The sequence below is a fragment of the Ascaphus truei genome, chromosome 17 (genome assembly GCF_040206685.1).
Source record: "Ascaphus truei isolate aAscTru1 chromosome 17, aAscTru1.hap1, whole genome shotgun sequence".
NCBI lineage: Eukaryota > Metazoa > Chordata > Amphibia > Anura > Ascaphidae > Ascaphus > Ascaphus truei.
In genome coordinates this window covers 42764644-42783905 of record NC_134499.1, presented here as the reverse complement: position 1 = coordinate 42783905, position 19262 = coordinate 42764644, and the positions used below count along the sequence as shown (strand labels likewise).

Sequence of the window (19262 nt, the reverse complement as noted above, 5' to 3'; positions counted from 1 at the left end):
TTCCCCACAGAACTTTGCATTGTGGGTTCTGTTTTGCAGAAATAAGTGAATTAAATAACCCAGAGCAAAGCGATTGATTACAGGAGAACGGATCAATCGGGAATTTAGCTAATCACTTGTCCGTGTGCAGATCGTATTGATGCACATGTTGAAGGGAATTTTTTTTTCTTTTTTAACAGCAGATTTAAGTGCAGTTTTTCACACTGAAACTCGTACATTAAGCTCATGTAAATATATATGGTACAAATGTTCTAAGTGCTTGCATAATGTTGAAATATAGTCGTTTTTTTAGTCCAGAAATATATTTAAAATGACAGTGCTATATGCTGGTGTCTCGTCTACTTGTAAATGTTTTCTGACCTGGCCCCTCGGAACGGCCTTGATGTATAGTGATGTTTTTAGGGTTGCCAGGTGTCCGGTATTGAACTGGACTGTCCTGTATTTGGATACTCTGTCCAGTAAAAAATGAGGTACTGTAATACTGGACATGTATGTGTCCGGTATTACCTCCCTGACATAGTGACCTGACGCACCTTTCACCATTGAGTCCAGTATTTCTGGACAAGCCACCTGGCAACCCTACCTGTACCTGGCAACCCTACCTGTACCTGGCAACCCTACCTGTACCTGGCATGCACCTGTACCTGGCAACCCTACCTGTACCTTGCATGCACCTGTACCTGGCAACCCTACCTGTACCTGGCAACCCTACCTGTACCTGGCAACCCTACCTGTACCTGGCATGCACCTGTACCTGGCAACCCTACCTGTACCTGGCAACCCTACCTGTACCTGGCAACCCTACCTGTACCTGGCAACCCTACCTGTACCTGGCATGCACCTGTACCTGGCAACCCTAGATGTTTCCTGTGTGCTTCTGCTTTTACAGAAATGCGTAGGTTAATATTTTGTATTTGCGCTGCTCTAAAATGATCTGTATCCATTTGTTTAGATCATTTTCATGGTTGGGCGAGGGTATGTGTGTCCTGATCTGTGTAAGCTGTACAAGAACTGCCCAAAAGCAATGAAGAGACTTGTTGCAGACTGTGTGAAAAAAGTGAAGGATGAAAGACCCCTCTTCCCTCAGGTACGTACACTGACCTGCACCCCACGTCAATAGGAACACCGCGGAAGTATGGTTAATTGATGGCAATTGCATTTTAGTGTGGAGGTGCTTTGCCACAGTGAAATAATGGAATAAAATGTTGTGAAATCCATCAAAGAATAAGGAGGTTATATATTAGGTTATATATTATATAAGTTATATATTAGGTTGCTAATGACCAAGCAGAGTGTTCAAACCTTCCCATTTCCCGTCCCGATGTGACATTCTCTCTGAGCCTCTGCACAGTTACTGAAGGATGAGATTTCTGAAACTCCTGGGCAGGTTTTCAGTAGTCAGATGGCAAACTCACTGCAGTGTTATTTTGTTGCTTAGGAAGTCTGTATCGGAAGTTTTATCAACAGTTTTGTCAAAGCATGTTCAGATTTTTAATGAGTTAATTGGTTCAAATCCTTCCCTCATGAATCCCGATCACAGAGCCTCTGTTTAGTATGGAGATCTTGGTAGGTCCTTGTGAAAAAGTTGGAAAAAACCTGTCCACAACTTTCAAAACTGAGGACACAACATGAACGGTCAGATCAGTACAGCATTATTATACAAGAAATACCCGGGATTAAATCCTCTGCATTAGGGAAACGGGGGATAAGGTTTCCACCTGTTGCAGCGTCAGTATGGATTTTTTTTCCAATTTTGTTGTCATTCGTAAATGTTACATATAAATAAACTGGACTTTTTTTGTCCCATTTAATCTATTTCTTCGGTTTGTAAACCAAAGATGCAAGATTATTTAAATCACAGTTTTAAATGTATGTCTTTATATAATAAATTTAGATTTAGAAAAACTTGGGGAACATAAGCAAATACATTTTTATCTAGCTTTGTTTTGCAAGCATTTAAAGGCATTATTCATCCCAAAACATCTCAAAACAAAAGAATTGTTCAATATTTACTGTTTTTTGTAATTTGGTATTTTTTTCGCGAATAGCGAATCGTATGTTTGAATTTTTAGACCGAAAACTCACAACTTATAGTTGAGGAAATGGCAGTATTTCTGTATCCTATACAGGAAGCCCTATCTATATGCTCCAGATACTGGGGCGCCCAGTTTATAAACATTGTTTTAGTTGGAAACATTAATACCTAAATGTTTCCATTCACCTGTAATGGGTGTTCCCATTGTGGTAGTGTTTAAAAATGTAATTGTAAATTCCTAAGGAAATCCAAAGTATTCCTGCAATGTTTCCTGGTGCGGGGGACCCTGCCGGTGAGTTTGGAAGCACCCGTGGGATATTGCATTCCAATTAAGACAAAGTTAAAGGGCTATAAGCAGAGTTTTTTGCTATCGAACAGGGGTAGCAAACTCCAATCCTCGAGGGCCACCAACAGGTCAGGTTTTCAGGCTATCCCTGCTTCAGCACAGGTGATGCAGTCAAAGACTGAGCCACTGATTGAGCCCCCTGTGCTGCCACCCGTACGATAGAATGAAGGGCCCCTATAACAGAACATGTTTTCCAAAAGCTGTTTCGCCTGTAAAACTGACCAAAGCCGTGGGTTAGTATTCCGGTTTTTTGTGTCTGTGCAGCAGGCCTCTCAAAAATGTGGCTTGTTTTTGTTCTGTGTGTAACTCTGCAAACATGTGCTCTCTTCTTTCTTAGATCCTCTCCTCCATTGAACTGTTACAACACTCGTTACCCAAAATCAACCGAAGTGCTTCCGAACCGTCTTTGCACCGTGCCGCCCACACAGAAGACATCAATTCGTGCACATTAACATCAACAAGGTTGCCCGTTTTCTGAAGGACTGCTACCCGCGATGCTTGCTTTCTACTACTTTTCACAAAGGAGAAATGAAATGAGATGGAACTGCTTTATCTCCACATAGGACTAGATTAACAACCCCTTTCGATTTGTCATCAATCGTGAGAAAATGCTGCTATTGCATTTCTGAGGCTGCAATGAAATTGTACGTTTCTCCTGGCCCGTGTTTTATTTCGATGGTATTAAAATCTACAAGCAAGAATAGAATCTATGCTACTTGTTTAAACCTCTTTAGCCAAATATTTAACGTATATGGCTAGTTGTAGTTCTTAAGTCTTTCATTAGTCACTTTTTGCAATAAACTGATCTGAGACATTAGTTTCATTGGGTTAAATGTTTTTCAGGGATAAAAACAGGTCCTCCATGGGAATGGTCATATGTAAAGTGACCTGTGTTTCCAGGGGTAAGAGATTGAAAAGAAGCCTGGCCATATTTTGGCATTTGCTGATGAAATAAATACCCATTCTTTGTAACACGAGGAGCTTCGTGGATTAGGCCATTTTGCACAATTATGGACGTAGAAGGTGAGTATAGCGCGCTGGACAGGAATCCCTGTGGAAGGACTATTCATATTCATACAGAAACATGGCACAATCAGATGTTCAATTTAAGCTTAGCTTGGTACTATTGTCTTATCTGTAACCTAGTAAGTTATCATGTTCACAATGACGGTGTCCTTATGACAAATACCTCGAACTGTTGCTGTATGTATCGGAAACATTAGCAGGGGCTTCCATCAGTTCGGAATACACGTTAAAATCTGAGAGATGCACTATAAGGGGAATCCGTGTATACGTTTTTTTTTTTGTAATTTGGTTTTAATTTGTTAATGTTCTTTTATTGCTGTTGAGCACATGCATTTATTGTAAACTATGGTTCTCCGGATTACCTTATTTTAATAAATTAAATTTTGTTTCACATTTGAGGTTGAGTTCTGGTGTTGGTGGCGGAAGGTAACATGTAACACCTAGCTTTATATCTACTTGGGCAACGCATATATATCATTAGGTGCCTTTTCCTACAAACCTCTTTCAGTGTTTTAAATAGCTTGCTACTTGTACAGAACAACTTGTATTGCCGTATCATGAACTCCTTCCCCTAGATTTGCAGCAGGCAGACCTCAGCAGAGATAATTCAAGCTCAATCTCCCGTTGCTCTGTATACACAGATTCAATAAAGAAAATGAAGTGTTTAGTGTGTGTGTTATGAAACAGGGCGCACTCTTCCCAATAGGTTAAATTCGTTCCGGGTGCATACCGTCCGAGTATCGGGCAACACATTAATAGAAGGAATCGGGACAGGCATCCAATGTACAAAATAGTTTCATTGGTTCCGCGCTTGAGGCTGTATTATGTGCTGAAGTGTTAAGACAATGTAACATAACCTTTTGGTCATTGGCGTGCGCACACACACATGTACATTTGGTTAAAAGTAGATGTTTGTTTTAGGGGCTCTTTTTAAATCACAGTGACCTAAATTAAAGCCCAAATACTACATCCCCCCCCCCCCCCCCACCCCCCCAAACCCTTTTTTTCTTTCTTATTTATATATGTAAAGCATGTCACAATGTATAATTCTACATGCTTACCTAAGCTGGCAATCGTTTCCTGTTATAAATCTGTAAAATACGGATTGTGCGACTAACATAAGAGCAAAAAGGAATGTTGATAGGAAGTGATGAACTAGAAAACATACTAATAAATTAAATAATCAGTAAGAATCATGTGGGTGCAACTGAAGGTGAATCAGTAAAGTGGTGAGCACACCAGACTGTGTGTTCTGAAAGGAATTCACTTAAATGCACACCACTAGCAATTTTAAAATATAACTGAATAATATTTACTTAAAATATATATTACCGATTGTGAGTATAACAGTAAATAATAAATCAATCAATAGTAGAACGATATGCACATAAACTCATTGGTACACTCAGGTTTGATAATATTGTTTACTGAGACAGGAAGTAAATGGCGTAATTCAGTGTTGATGTGAATACCATCAGGAGCCAGAGCAAAATTACACAATAATACACCTAATGAATATTAGGATGGAAAGTAAAATGAATAAGGAGCTTAATCAATGCTGACTTTATTAACACTAGGTGTAGCTAATAAATGGAAAAATTATACCATATCTCCCCTATTGTGAAGGGGAAAGAAAAGAAGGTAGAAACACACACACACACACACACACACACACACACACACACACACACACACACACACACACACACACACACACCATTAAAAATAGCATTAAGAATTGCATGTACACACAGCATACATGCCTATTCCTTCATATAGTATGTGCATGTACACACACCATACACGCCTATTCCTTCGTATAGTATGTGCATGTACACACACCATACACGCCTATTCCTTCGTATAGTATGTGCATGTACACACAGCATACACGCGTATTCCTTTGTACCTATACAATACATTAATGACGTGTCCCTGACTCAGAGTGGGCGAGTTTCGTGGTCATTGAATGTAATGTGGAATATCGCCATGTTTCTGCAGCTTTAGTTTTCATCGCTCAGCCCCACATAAAGAATAACGTTTTAATGTGATCTTCATTTTTTCAGAGCTGCTTATAGTGCGTTATTTATGAAAAAAGCATTACTGTTCAAGGAAAAAGAAGCAAGGCTTTTTATTTATTTTAATATATATATGGGTAATCCATATAGGGAGAAGCGTGTCGTTTTAGCCTGGGGCATATGGCTCTTTACACTGCTGAAATAAACTGAAACCTAGGCCAATGTTTAGAGGAGAATACGAGAGAAGTAGATTGATATTTCTCTGTATCTACCTATTGTTTACTACTGATGCAAGGTGATTCTGGGTTTATTTAAAGAGAATAAAGTACGTTTTATGGTTAGATTTTGAAACCGGATGTTAAGATTATAATAATGATGAGATTTGCTGTTGTAGAGACTGCCCGCTATCTCACCAGGTGAGTGAGTGTTAATCTGGCTTGCGAGAGATATCGTCGCCTTACAAATGAAATTAGAGATTTGCACTATAAAGCCCTGTGCTCTTCTCTCTTCTCCATTATTATTATTTTTTTTTTTTTTAAAGCCAGAACTGAGACGTCAATATTGTTTAAACCATTTCAAAGACTGTACCGGTCTGGTCACTCCTACTTTTGTTTTATTTGTATTTAAACATCCTGGACCAGCCAGGGTTTCTGTTCTGCTCGTGACTAGATTATTCCCACCAAATAAAGTGTTGGCCTTACCCAGGGGTTCTCCAATCTAGCCCTCAAGACCACCCCCCCCCCCTCCATATCCCCCCAACAGGTCCGGTTTTAAGGATATCCCAGCTCGAGCACAGCCTGTCCTGAATCAGTAGCTCGGTCACAGTCTGCACCACCTGTGTTTTGGGATGGGGAAATAAAATAAAACCAAGCTCATGTTTTGAATCCAGTGTCTGTGCCTGAGATTATGAAGAGGGCCAAGTCTTCGGTAAGGAATAATATTTCACCTGCGTTGCGACCTTTGCCCTACTTTGCTTATTCTGGAGTGATTTTTGCCCTTCTGACCCACTTGGTTCCATTACAATTTTAGATTTAGAAATTGTCAGATTTGTTCTAAATCCTAAAGCACTTAACATAATGGAATACTGCTCTGACTGCACACACTGCGAGCTCTAAAATAATCATCCTTAAAGCTGCAGTTCAGTCAATATCCTGCATGTGTGTTATTTTTTAATAAATCAGTTCTGTAGTAAGAAAAAAAACTTTTAGCATTTTCTGTTTTTAAAAAAACAACTTTTAAAGACCAATTTTCTTGGCGCCGCCCCTTCATGTCCTGTCACAAGCCCTGGCACACCCCTTTGTCAGCCCTGCCCTCCCTCTAGCACATGTCAGTGCAGGAGTGCTCATGAATATTCATGAGCTTCCACTGACAGACAAGCAGAATATAAACAGATCCCTTCACTAATTATGTTACCAAATTTCGACCTATCAATACATGGAGAACGAATTGACTGACAGCTATACAGTTCTTTAGGTAATTAGAGATTGCCCACATAAAACTATTGAAGTAAAAAAATTAATTAAAAAAAAAAGACTGAACTGCAGCTTTAATCCCACGGCAGCTTCTCGACATTAACACGCTTTACATGCCGTGTAACACCAATGTAGACTTGCATTGTGAAGAAGGGCTGGTAGTTAGTGACAGTGGGTGCTGGCGCCAAAAAAAGAAATTGTCACACCTGGTAAAGTCGCCACTAAGTACTTGTAGTTTGTTTTATCTAAGAAGTAAAGCGGCTGGTAGAGTGAACATGAAGTGCAGCACACAATACAGGGGGGCGCGAGATTTTCTGGGGGTGCGCGCAGCACTTAAGAGGCCCTGTGCTCTTCCACAAAGCATTTAAATTATATGCCGGGGATCACGTGCGTGGCCTCTAACTTCCCTAAGGCCTCGTTCAGGGTGCTGGCTTCGGAGGGAGGGCGTGTTGCCGTGCGAGCTGCCGTGAGAAACAAAGTATTCAAATTGAACACTGGTTGTCAGGGTAGCAGCTGCCCTGTCTCCGAAGCCCGGAGTTGACACTGACTACAGTTTCAATAAACGAAAATTTCGTTTTTTGGAGCTGCAGCAGCGTCACAGGGACCTCGGCAGCCAATGAAATCATTCTTGAGAATGATTTCATGACTGCAGCCTCGATACTTACCCTGCCGTGTGTAACCCCGCCCCCTCAACGCTGAAAAGTCTGCTGGGGGATAAACACAGATCGCCCAGCAAACTGCCGCTCTGCCGCCCTAACGCCCTCCCTCCGAGTCCTGCTGCTGGCACCCTGAACGAGGCCTTACCTTGTTTCCAGCGGCAACTGAACGCGACGTCACATGACTTTGTGACGTCAGAACACCGGAGACTAGGTAAGGGGCGCGCGCGCAGGCATTGGGGCACAGAGGAAAAAGTTTGCACACCCCTGGCTTAAAGAATGCTTTTTAAATGGTACTGCTTGGCATTTTTCCCTGTGGCAATGAAACGGTTAAGATGAACAGGATGTATAAAAATGCATTAGCAAATTGGTTAACAAAGTTGGTTAAGTGCGTGCAAAGTCTTTCTTGCATACATGAAACAGCAAGTGAAGCAATCTGGGAAGTTTCAGACTGCGCGCAAATCTGTTTATAGAAACATAGACATTGATGACAAAAAAAGGACCATTTGGGCCGCCCTTAATGTCGGCTTTTCACAACTTTCTCAAGATTCTTTTGATCTCATTTGTTTTGTTTTTTTTATTCCTTAAACATAGCCGACCCAAAACAATCTTTTGTAAAGAATTAAATCTGCATGACTTCTGTAAACAAATCTAACCACGTTCAAAAGCAAATATTTGGCTGTTTTTGTCTCTGGACGGTTCCAATTTTTCACTTCTGGAATAGCGGAAATTCGCGCTACTGGACTGAACATTTTTATCTGGATGCCGTGTGATAAAGCTGCTTCCATACTACTGAAGCCAGTGAAAGCCGCGATGCTGTGATTGACTTTTAAACTTCTATAATGTGTAATACGGAGGCACCCACATCATCAGCTACAGCCCTTATATGTGCCTCAATGACCTGGCTTGGTGACATTAGGAGCTGCGGGAGGTGTGACGACCATTGGATGTGGTCTGCGGCTAATATTTTTTCAGTGGGTGGGCTTTAATTTAGAGGATCTGGGTTCAGCACAATCTCCCCTTGAGCATGATGATGATTTTATATATAATGTATAACCCTGTTCTATGTAATTATGTATTTGTAACCATGTATCTGTCATCATAACTCTGTGCCCAGGACATACGTGAAAATGAGAGGTAACGCTCAATGTATTACTTCCTGGTAGAACATTTGATAAATATTTGTTGGGGAGCGAGTTTCTGTCAGGGCCACCTTTGTCAGCAGATATTTCCTGTGTCATTGACCCAAGGTGATTCGGTCTGTATCCTGACAGACTGATGATGCTTCCTGTGCCCAGGCCCAGCTGTTGTTTGAACAGGTGTGCAAGCAGGCATTGCAGAAGCACATTTCGTGCGCAAGCAGGTCAGGCTTGGGTTCAGGTTGCCAGAATAGGACCCAGTTCTAGCTTGTCATGGTCCGCCAAAACGAGTTTTGAATCTGTTCTTGGATCTGGTTTCAGCTGCACCATCGGAGTCTGCTACGCCCATCACCTCTACTGCTGCTCTAGCTTGGACACAGGCAGTATCATCAGATGTGGGGGTTCAGGAGGTGGAACAGCAGGCCGGAGTGGGTATGGTAGTATGGAGCACTCCCAACAGTGAGGTTACGACTGCAGTATGCCCATCTGGTCCAGGGAGTGTGTCCGTCGATGTTGGAGAGGGCGACATTAGTTATGGTGATGGTGGATCTTCCGATGAATTTTGCGAGAAGCGTCCTAGGGTGGTGAGGCAAAAAAACACGGATGTGCTTCTCAAAAACATCATGGTGTGAACCCCAGGGTTGCCTTCCTGGTATTTCCAAACTCCTCCTCCAGCTCGCAGGCATCAGCAGCGATGTGTGGGAATACTTCCGATTGCCCAGCCAATAGTTGTGCTAATTGACATCTCTGCTGTGGGCACTGATACTGGAGACCCTGTAAGCCTAACATCAATAGTGGGGAAGCTAATTGAGGTTTAGTATGGGATAAAATTCGGGAATAGCTAATGGATTACAAAGGTATTAATTATAGCATGGAGGATCCATACTAACGCGTTGCGCGACCCAAACAAAAATGATTCTCTAAAATCGCGTGGTCCCGCGCTCTACGGCCTTTTGTTCGCGTCACGCAGAGTATGGACGTGGCCTTAAACTGTTCAAACATTGAATCTAGAGCTGGACTACAACTCCCAGCAGCGCCTGCACATGTAGCAACGAGGGGGCCCGTGCCTAATGGGTAGTCTGGCGCCGGGTGTCTGTGCTCTCAAACCGTTCCTAATGATTTCAGTACCTGACTTAGAGTTCAAATCAGTTTATATATGTACTGCAGATGTAAACCACATTCAGATGTCGCAACATAAATCAGTCAGTATGTTCAGTGACAATGTACTTTAATTCATAATAAATGGGACACAAAATGTTACATAAAAATGAGTATGTTATAAAGCAACGATATTGCGTTCCGTGGGAGTCCATACAACATGGGCAAGATGTCATTTCGTAAAAAAATTATTATATTAAAAGAAATGTGCATTCTTAGAACATGTAAAACCGCACTTACATTTTGGTTTTATGCAGCTATTTTATGCGCTAGATAATAAGAGCCAAAGCATTGAACACACTCATAATCCATAGTGTCAAACAGACGAAGGTGGTGCACGTTTAAACTACATACATAGAAAAGTTTTTTTATTATTAGTACGAGGTTAGCCTAAATCTATACTGTACACATTAATGCAGTAATCCAACCACATCTGAAAAATACTCTCTGGAAGATTATTTATTCATTATTTGATTAATTCCAAGCCATCATTTCTGTCCTAAAACTAAGAACACATTTTAAAAGCACAGTGAAATCGTGTGTAAAATAATTGAATGTAAAATTCCTATTAAAAAGGGAAATTACATGTAAGCTTCTTTGAATTAGTTTTGAAAATTAAAAACAAACAATAACTTTTTTTTAGCACAAGCTCCCAGATAACATAACAATATAAATAAATGTTCCTAGCATTTATCAAATGTTTTATTGCATCCACGATAGTAATGACCAGGTCAGGCCCCGAGAGTTTAAACAAGGAAATATGCTGAATGGCTTAAAGCTTGCCGATACATTGAAATATTTTCAAATCTTTATCCCTTCGACAGTAAGCTCTTCAGGGCAGGATTTGCCTCTGCCTAGTTATTTACTTGCTGCCCTTAGCACTGCTCCTCCATTTCCCTATATTGCCATGTTATAATATAAAGAGTTGTATACACAGTTGGTGCTAGAGAAGTACAATTATACATCTACATTCAGATGTATTTTTAACACAATTTGCCTGTGTACATTTAACGCTTGTTTTATGATCTTTGTTTTGTTCCCCCCCCCCTAAAGTATTTACTAAGTTAATAGTATTTTCTCCCAGGTTACTGCCTCTATGCTGGACGTTTGCCTGCAGTGGTTTTCTTCTGGTGTTTCTTTCAATAGATCTTCAACGGCTTATAATTCAGTCCCAAGAGCTAAAAGGTTAGTAGCCTATATTACAGGCTCAAAGTACTTTACATCGCAAGAGGGACTCGACATTGTTTAACTTCAAGGCAACCCTCGTCAAAGTAAGTTTTGTAATGCAGTGGGAGAAAGACTAACCATCCATTGTTGCAGATTAAATAATTTAAACGTTAATCTGCAACAGACCTTGGTGAATCGGGGTAAGAGGGTGACAAATTAATGGAAGATTTAAAAATGCTAATTCAGTAAAAACAGGAAAGGCTGGAGGCAGAGAAAGCCAACAGATCCAACACTCAAAGGTGGCCAGGAAGAGTGGTAACTGCAGCGTGGATCTGTGGTAAAGGGAGAAGATGTGAAAGTTTAACTAGAAGACAATATGATCATGAAGGTAAGCAAGGGACCATTCCTATAAATTCCATGTGCAGACACATGAATCAGCGCTAACCTCCACACAAATAAAGTGCAAAATGGGAAATGTAACATTAGTCATTACTTGCATACAACAGAAACCAGGTCTATCCTATAGTATAAACACACAACTGGAAACGTTTTATATCAAAACAAAGTGTGGCTGATATACATCTACACAAGTTACACAATTGCTTATGCGTTTGGCTGTATGATTAGCAAAGTTACATGTCACAGTTGAGTCATTCATCTAATCCTCTAAGGAGTTCATGCAGTAAAATAGTTTAATCAATGATTTAAACAGAAACATTATTTTGATCATTAAAAATGATCGTGCTTTAGCGCTGATAAGCATGTGGGTACAGTCCTCACACCGTGGGCTGATTTGATCAGATACAAATCCAGATGCATAAAAGAAATACTGCAAATTCATTTACCAGATTTAATTTATCCAGTACCCTGAGATTTCATACAGAATGTGCAATAATCACATATGTATATTTAAAATCAGACCCAGTGGAATCACTGAAAGGTTAAGATCAACCTTCATCAATGGAGATGTACATGAATAGTCTGCTTGATTGTAAGCGAACCGCAGCAGAAAAAGGCAGCGACAACGTCGCACTATACACCTCTAGTAAAACCTCGCAGGAGAATGGGGTCCAGGTTTAGAGGCAGTAAACAATAATGGCGGGGCAAAGAAGAGCAGCTATTATGAAGCATTACTTCCATCAAAACAACTTGACAATAATAAAGGCCTATAACTGGTACAGTCCACGCGCCGGAGGAAGATGACATGATAGAAAAATCCAAATACATCAAGGTATCAAAACTGTACAGGATGGAAACGTCTAACGTGGAGCGGCGGTCATGTCCTGACGCTGGGGGGGGGGGGGGGGGGTCTCGGGGGAAATAACATTATTTCTTCAGTGAACTTGTATTCATAGAAAATATATCTCCCAGAAAAGTGGGAAGCCTATAACTGCTTGGGACTGGCTATTTGGGATACAGTAACATGGGCAGGCAATGTGTTTTGCGAGCACCAAAGCCTCATCTTCAGGTGCACTGGAGACTGGGGACATTTTGTTGCATTAGTGAGAGCGGTCTCTGTTTTTAGGTAACACAATTACACTTTTGTCATGAAAATATTTGATGCGGTCAGTGAGGGCTGTTTTAAATTGAACTTTTTATAAAGACTTGATATTTATTCGACTTTAGGGTCTAGGTTGACACTAAAAACCGCTCGCTGGAAAAATGAGCTCTAGTATGTTTATATATAAACGATTCCATTTACATTCACACTCTGTGCTCGTAGCATGGTGACGAGCATACTCTGTGTAATGACAAACACACGGGCGGTGCATTTAAAGGAACACGCCTGGTGACCTATTAAGTGTTCTTTTTATTTTTTTAAAGGTTTGAAGCGGGGGTCTTTGGTGCGGAACCGCGTTGATTTCAGCTGCGGGGGACTCCTTGCTTCCAGGAGATACTTCCCTCTGTAGGGGGCGCCAGTATCTCTGCTGTTTAAATGTCCTGCATCACATGTGCCAATAGGAAGGGATGATGTCACTGCTTCCTATTGGCCCGCAGGAAGCATAACTTAAGCCGCCATTATGTTAACCCAACGCTGCAACCCCTACAAAGGCAATTATCTCAGTAAGCAGGGAGTCCCCACAGTGGATATCGCAACGCAGTTCAGCTCCGTAGATCCCCCATGTTTGCCGCTTTAAATGGCGGGCGGAAAGCCCAGCGCGCTCCCATTCTCTGCGACTGTTTGCAAATACACACAGTTAACCTTTTATTTTTTGCTTTTTGGGGCATTCTACAACATATGAAAACAACTTTTCAAATTTCGTTTCAAGTTACTTTCACTGTCAATGGTAAGAATAGCAAATTACAGGTTAAATGTTCATAGTATTTAGATAAAATGTCAAACCTACAGCTGCAGCAGGGCCTCTCCTTCCGGTCACAGGAACGTGCTTGCCATTGATTTGAAAACAATAGGAGCTACAATGTTCTGTGCCAGGGTTCAAGGTGGTTTGTATGGTGCTAGGAGTTACTCATTTAGAATGTATTAATTTGAATAACTATTGTTAATCTAAAAAAAAAAAAAACAATTTTGGTTATTCTCTACCATAAAGAGCTTACAGTAAAGTTAATATCCGAGAAACTGACCCGCGCAGTTTGACATGAAGTTAACGTTGAATCTGTAGTTAGATTTATATTATAAATGTTTCAGCCTCACTGAGAATATGTAAATTGGCTTTGGTTTGTGTTTATTAGGTGGGATGTTTTCCATCGATCATCACTAGGGGACCAAACAGACAGAGCTCACAGCTCACTGCTCACTAGAGGACAGACAGCGATGGGATGTTACATGCAGATGTTGCTTTGCTTTAATTAAATGAGAGGTAAAGTGTTCTAACATTAAGTAACTCTGGGGGCAAAGTACAGTCACAACCATCTTTTTTATTTTCTTGTTCAAAAGGACACTTGATTCTCCATGTTACCAACCCAAGCAGTGTTTTTATTCTACCTTCGCTAATAAATAATATGATGGGCTCTTAGGTTGAGGGTGCAGCAGCTTCCTGGTCTCCTCCGGAAAGATGCATGAAGAGTTCTCCAAGGTCAGTCACTGGGTCCTCAGCATTAGGGTTGCTTCGATTTTCACGATCTTCAATGAAATCCCATAGCCGGACAGAATTGAAAAACTGCATTGAAACAAACAAGACATGCTTAAAAATTAATCAGAGAATGCATTTTTATTGTAATATAGGTTTGTGCTCTATAGGAAAACAAATAAAAATAAATGGTCCTCCCTCTTAATTTCAGTTTTTCCATTGGTGGCGTATTGAATCTCCAGAAGTAGAATTTTGTGTCTTAACAAGTGGGAAAGTTGGACATTAAATGCTGCCGTCTCAAGACTTGACCAAAGAAAACCAATGGTCTTTTATTTATAGTGCTGCCCAGTATAATGTGAGAATCAGGACAAGGAAGCAGAACACATACAACGGGGACACCTCATTAGCTATTGTTCTACCTTTCCCTTTAGATTGACAGCATCTCTGGGCAGAGTAGTAGGATAGGTGGGGGTATAAAGTCACTCAGCATGGTATTAATCGTTGGCTTATCAGGAGCGTACTTGCTAGGCCTCTTAAGACATGAGTTTTGAGGGAACCTTTGAAAGTATGAAATGTGGGGGAGTCAGGCAGCAGAGTAAGGAGGTCCATATCTATGGGGCAGCCCTGCAGAAGTCTTGGAGGCGGGTGTGAGAGGAAGTAATGAGGCAGGAGAGCCATAGAACATGTGTGGGAGATTATTTGGGGAATAGATTGGAAACATGGAGGAAGGCTGGGTCATGGAGAGCTTTGTAGGTGAGAACCAGAATCTTGAATTGGATTCTGCTGGGTATGGGGAGCCAGTGTATGGACTTGCACAGTGAAGCAGCAGAACAAGTGGCGAGTCCCCCAACTAGTACCCAGTTGTAACTGCAGTTGCAATATTAAAAGCGCATGAATTAGGTGGATTGCATGGTGAGCAAACTTGCAGCTTCGAAGTGTTTTGAAGAAACAAGCGATAGGAATGGATGAGGTAATGGGTGTGTGTTATAGAGGGGGGGGGAGACTAAATTGAGGCACGTGTCTTTTGGCACGAGGGAAAGGCTGACAGATCTGTTTATTGTAATCTGAATTAAAAAAAATAAAAAGTACAGACTTTTATAATGACTTGAAGAGATTTTTTATGATTTTAGTCATTATTTTTATGCTGTCTCAGCACAATCCACACATTTCTCAAATGTAAGAATCGGTGTGACTCACTGAACTCGCATATAAAAAGGTAAAAATCATGGCCAAAATAATGCAGAATGACAGCTTCCTCTTACCCGAACTGTGCCCTCAGAGCAAAGTTGTTTTCGTGGCTTCTCTGGCTCCGCTCTGCTGCCGTCAGGGTAAGCATGCAAGTAAAGGCATTTCCCACCAAATGGACAAGTTCCTCTGCCTTGATCAAAATACTTGCAGGCCTTTTTACTGGAATAGAAAATTAACATTGCAAAATGTATATCATTAGGAATTGGAACATACATTCAGCTAGGATTTTCAAAGAGGAACAGGAGAGCAAACGAATATACTTCTGCATAAAACCAAAATAGTACAGACGCAGACCTCACAACTTACCCCTGTATTCAACATGCTGCGGAGCCGTGCTCCCCGTGCTGGAGAAGATTTTAGACTACTTCATTTGAATAAAGCTGAACTCTTCTCCAGCACAAACAAACCACAGTAAATGAGATGCCATGATATTAACGGATAAATATTTAATGCGCATCTACAATGTTCAAGAGGAACTCTGCCATTCCTAGTACATGGGAGCATTGTGCGTGGTGCTGTGAGTGTATAGATTGGGACATGCTCGTATTCAACAGTCAAATAAGACAAAAAGAAAATGCAATGTTGAAACTAGCAGAATAAAATACCTGATCAGCATAAAAGGTATGCAATTAATGCTTCAAAATACAATGCAGAACCATGTGGTCATTAACGAATGTTAGAAAGCACTTATTTGGATATTGAACCGATCAGGTTTTGAACTTGGCTGAGGAAATCCTGTTTTGCAGGTTATTGAACGTATTGGAACAAGTCCTAGTAATTAACAGTAACAACATAAACCCTGTAATATTCTGCAGCCACTTTGTAGCATGCTGAACAAGATCTCCTGCAGAAATGTGAAGGATGAAGGGATTTGATAGGGAATATTTTTACACACACACACACACACACACACACACACACACACACACACACACACACACACACACACACACACACACGAGAAAATGAACCCCAATTTAAAGCACTCAAAACCAAGTGATTAATGTGTTAATGAAAATAACTTAATAGGAACAAACGATATATAAACAGTGCTATAAAAAACAATTAAATAGCGCATTGTGAATCTAGCAGTATGTAACCCCAGATAACAGACAATGCTGGGTAAAGTATTAATGATAAACACTGTCCTTGGTGATGTTTATTTGAAAGAAATCCACCAAGGGAGTTGGAAGAAGAGGGAGATGTTACTGAAATACCAGCAGCTGACCGGAGTAACAAATTGGTGCACAATATAAGAGACCTAATACAGCTGAAACCCGTTATAACGCGGTGCTTAGGGTCCACCAGATGCGACCGCGTCATAACCGGGATCGCAGGAAGGGGGGTGGGGGGAGAATGGCCGCCGTGAGGGGGGGGGAGGGTGTGTGTGTGTGTACATTGCAACCAAAAGGGGAGGGAGCTGCAGTATTTGTGTTTTGTAGGGTGGTGCTGGCATGGTGCAAGCAGCCAGCGCGCAGCAGCCTTTCAGTCGTACAGGAGGAAAGCGGGTATCTGCGACCATGAGCAGCCGTGGTTGTGGGGATCCTGACAGCAATCTTCTCCTGGATCCGGTTTGGGAGACTTGGGGAGAGTAAGGAAGCTGAGAGCCAGCAGAATAAGGAGCATGAAGAAGCAGTGATTGCAGAGGGGGAGAAGGATCGGTGCAAGCAGCACCAGCACATTAATGCAGAGGGCAAGCGGGATCTGAGCACATCCCAAACGGAGGAAGGAGAGAGGCTGCAGGAGAAGCCAGATGTCCTAGAAGAGGAAGATGTGCAGAGCAAGGAGAAAGTTACAGGTAAAAGTCACAGTTATAGTTGTATGGGGATTAATCCTTACATTAAGATGCGGCTGATCGGGGCACTATTGTAAGGAAGCTCCCATATAAATCAGTGGCAGCTTCTATAAAATGGTGCACGATTGCGGTATATTGAATGACCCCTATGAGTCTTACCGTTTAAGGGGGAATCTATGTTATTTAACCCTTTAATTATTTGCATTGCAGGCATAATCTGGCACGGAATCGGTTAAATATTGACCTGGGGCAATTGGTATATTTAACCTTTTAAGTGGAAGAATTTGAGTTTAAGGACAATTCTAGCCCTGGATGCGTTAAATTGAATCCCTTACTCCTAAAAGTGTGCACTATTTGCTGTCCTTGGGTACACATGACATGTGCTTTAAGCAACAAAAACTTCAGTATGGGCCTGAACACACAAACCTTCACTTCAAGCTGCCAGTATAACAACTGGAGACATATATCTATATGTTCTAATATGGGAATTGTTGACCACTACTGGGGTTGGGGGGGTGGGGGGGGAGAGAATCTCCCCCCCCCCCTGCTCACCGTGAGCATGCCACGATCTGCCATGTAAACCTGATCCTTGTACTATTGCAGTCGGTGCAGCCTGTTCTTAGAAATGCTAGGGAAGGTGTTGCTAGGTTCAGTGCTATCCGCCCAGAGTGTGCACCTGCAGGGCTGTATCTGCTGTGTGTCTTCGTTAGCAATAAACCTTTGAAAATAAATCAAATAAAAAAATGCAGCTTAGCTTTATAAAAACGGGAGCCACGTTCAGACCACGTTATAAGTGGATCCATGTTGTAGCGGAGTGCGCTATAACGTGGTTGAGCTGTAAATAGGCAAAAGTATGTGTGCAGTACACTGTGGATTGCGCTATGTACACAATGTATTCGAAATGATATGAAGTGTCAGGTGACTGTAAACACTGTAGGATCAAAGTGAACCAATTGTAACAAACGTGTGAGCAAAGATCTGATACAGATAATTGCCTACACATGAAAATAATGAATTGTCGATAACCATACGAGGTTAGATAAGTACACTCGTTTAGGTATTAAACAGTCGTGTAAGCAGGGATCTCTAATTGATTGATCTCTGCAGATACTGGTGCTCTTTATACTAAACAGCTGCATAGTTAATTAAGGCACTGCTGGAACTCCTATGGCAAAACAAAGGCGACCGCAACTAAACCATACACTGCGTTAGACAATAGCTGCAAAGTTCTCTAATAAAGAAACCTGCAGCTAAGTAGTATACCGTAAATATAATCATGGTCTGAATAAGGCACCACAGGGGGTGATAAAACTGTATAAACAACTCCCTGAATGTGAACCTTCAAAGTGAAAATAACCCCGAACAGGATTAGGCGATCAATTTGCAAATAGTATATCAGTTGAACTCTGAGAATTAAAATAAACTGATGCCAATTAATTGTATTGAATGCTAGTAGTGAACAAGGGGTTGCAGGTAAACCGGGTATGTGTGTCCCTTAAATCACCTTTCAGACACCATTGGTGCCTTAAATCTCTCCCCCCTTGAAGAGGTGCTTTGTAAGACCATCAGATCTTAAATCAGAAGCATGAACTCTGCAGGAGCAGCGCAGCGCAAGTACTCCCGTGTGGAGTCTATGTCTGCGATACCATTGATGAGCCCCGCGCGTGCACGTGGTCGGATGTGCGCGTTTCGCAAGGGAACGCTTTGTCACGGCCAGTAGGAGTGTCCCAACAGATTTTTTCCCCAGCTTTAACCCTACCGTTGCCACACGCATGTGCAGTTGATTGAGAAGTCTGCTTGATTGTTTTTTGTCAATCTCAACATGATACGGTTAGTATAGAAGATATAGGTACCAACCTGTATAATGATAATTTATCCCAGGTAAGTGAGATTATATGTGTAGTATGCGGAAATGTTTCAGGCTCAAACAACTGTTGCTGTACTGCTAGTACTTAAAACTGAAGTACTATAGGATACAACACATCAATAAAATGATATAATTCAATAATGTTCTAGATCAATGTTGTCTAACAATGGATGGACAGCAAACGTGATTAATTACGCTGTTAAATGTTTTATCTCTTTGTCCAGATATGCACAGTCCCTTATTTCATGAGTGGTTGCTGTGATGCCAATGATGCTGTCAGTCAATGGTGCAAGTGGATTCCTAATT

At 41.4% G+C, this 19262-nt stretch overlaps 2 protein-coding genes across 8 annotated transcripts in view; one reads left to right on the top strand and one right to left on the bottom strand.

The window, feature by feature from the left end:
- Positions 1-3800, top strand: part of RAF1 (Raf-1 proto-oncogene, serine/threonine kinase) — a 111553-nt gene extending 107753 nt beyond the window's left edge. For all 7 annotated transcript variants that reach the window (XM_075574963.1, XM_075574962.1, XM_075574960.1 and 4 more), the window contains 2 exons: positions 953-1087; positions 2719-3800. In XM_075574963.1, coding sequence (XP_075431078.1) covers positions 953-1087; positions 2719-2859 — 276 coding nt within the window. In that variant the 3' untranslated portion in view covers positions 2860-3800. The remainder of the gene's footprint in view (positions 1-952; positions 1088-2718) is intronic.
- Positions 3801-9903: 6103 nt separating this feature from the next.
- MKRN2 (makorin ring finger protein 2) overlaps positions 9904-19262 on the bottom strand; it is a 36124-nt gene continuing 26765 nt past the window's right edge. Inside the window, exons 7-8 of the mRNA XM_075574956.1 lie at positions 15309-15453; positions 9904-14136 (exon numbers count right to left, since the gene is read on the bottom strand). Coding sequence (XP_075431071.1) covers positions 13990-14136; positions 15309-15453 — 292 coding nt within the window. The 3' untranslated portion in view covers positions 9904-13989. The remainder of the gene's footprint in view (positions 14137-15308; positions 15454-19262) is intronic.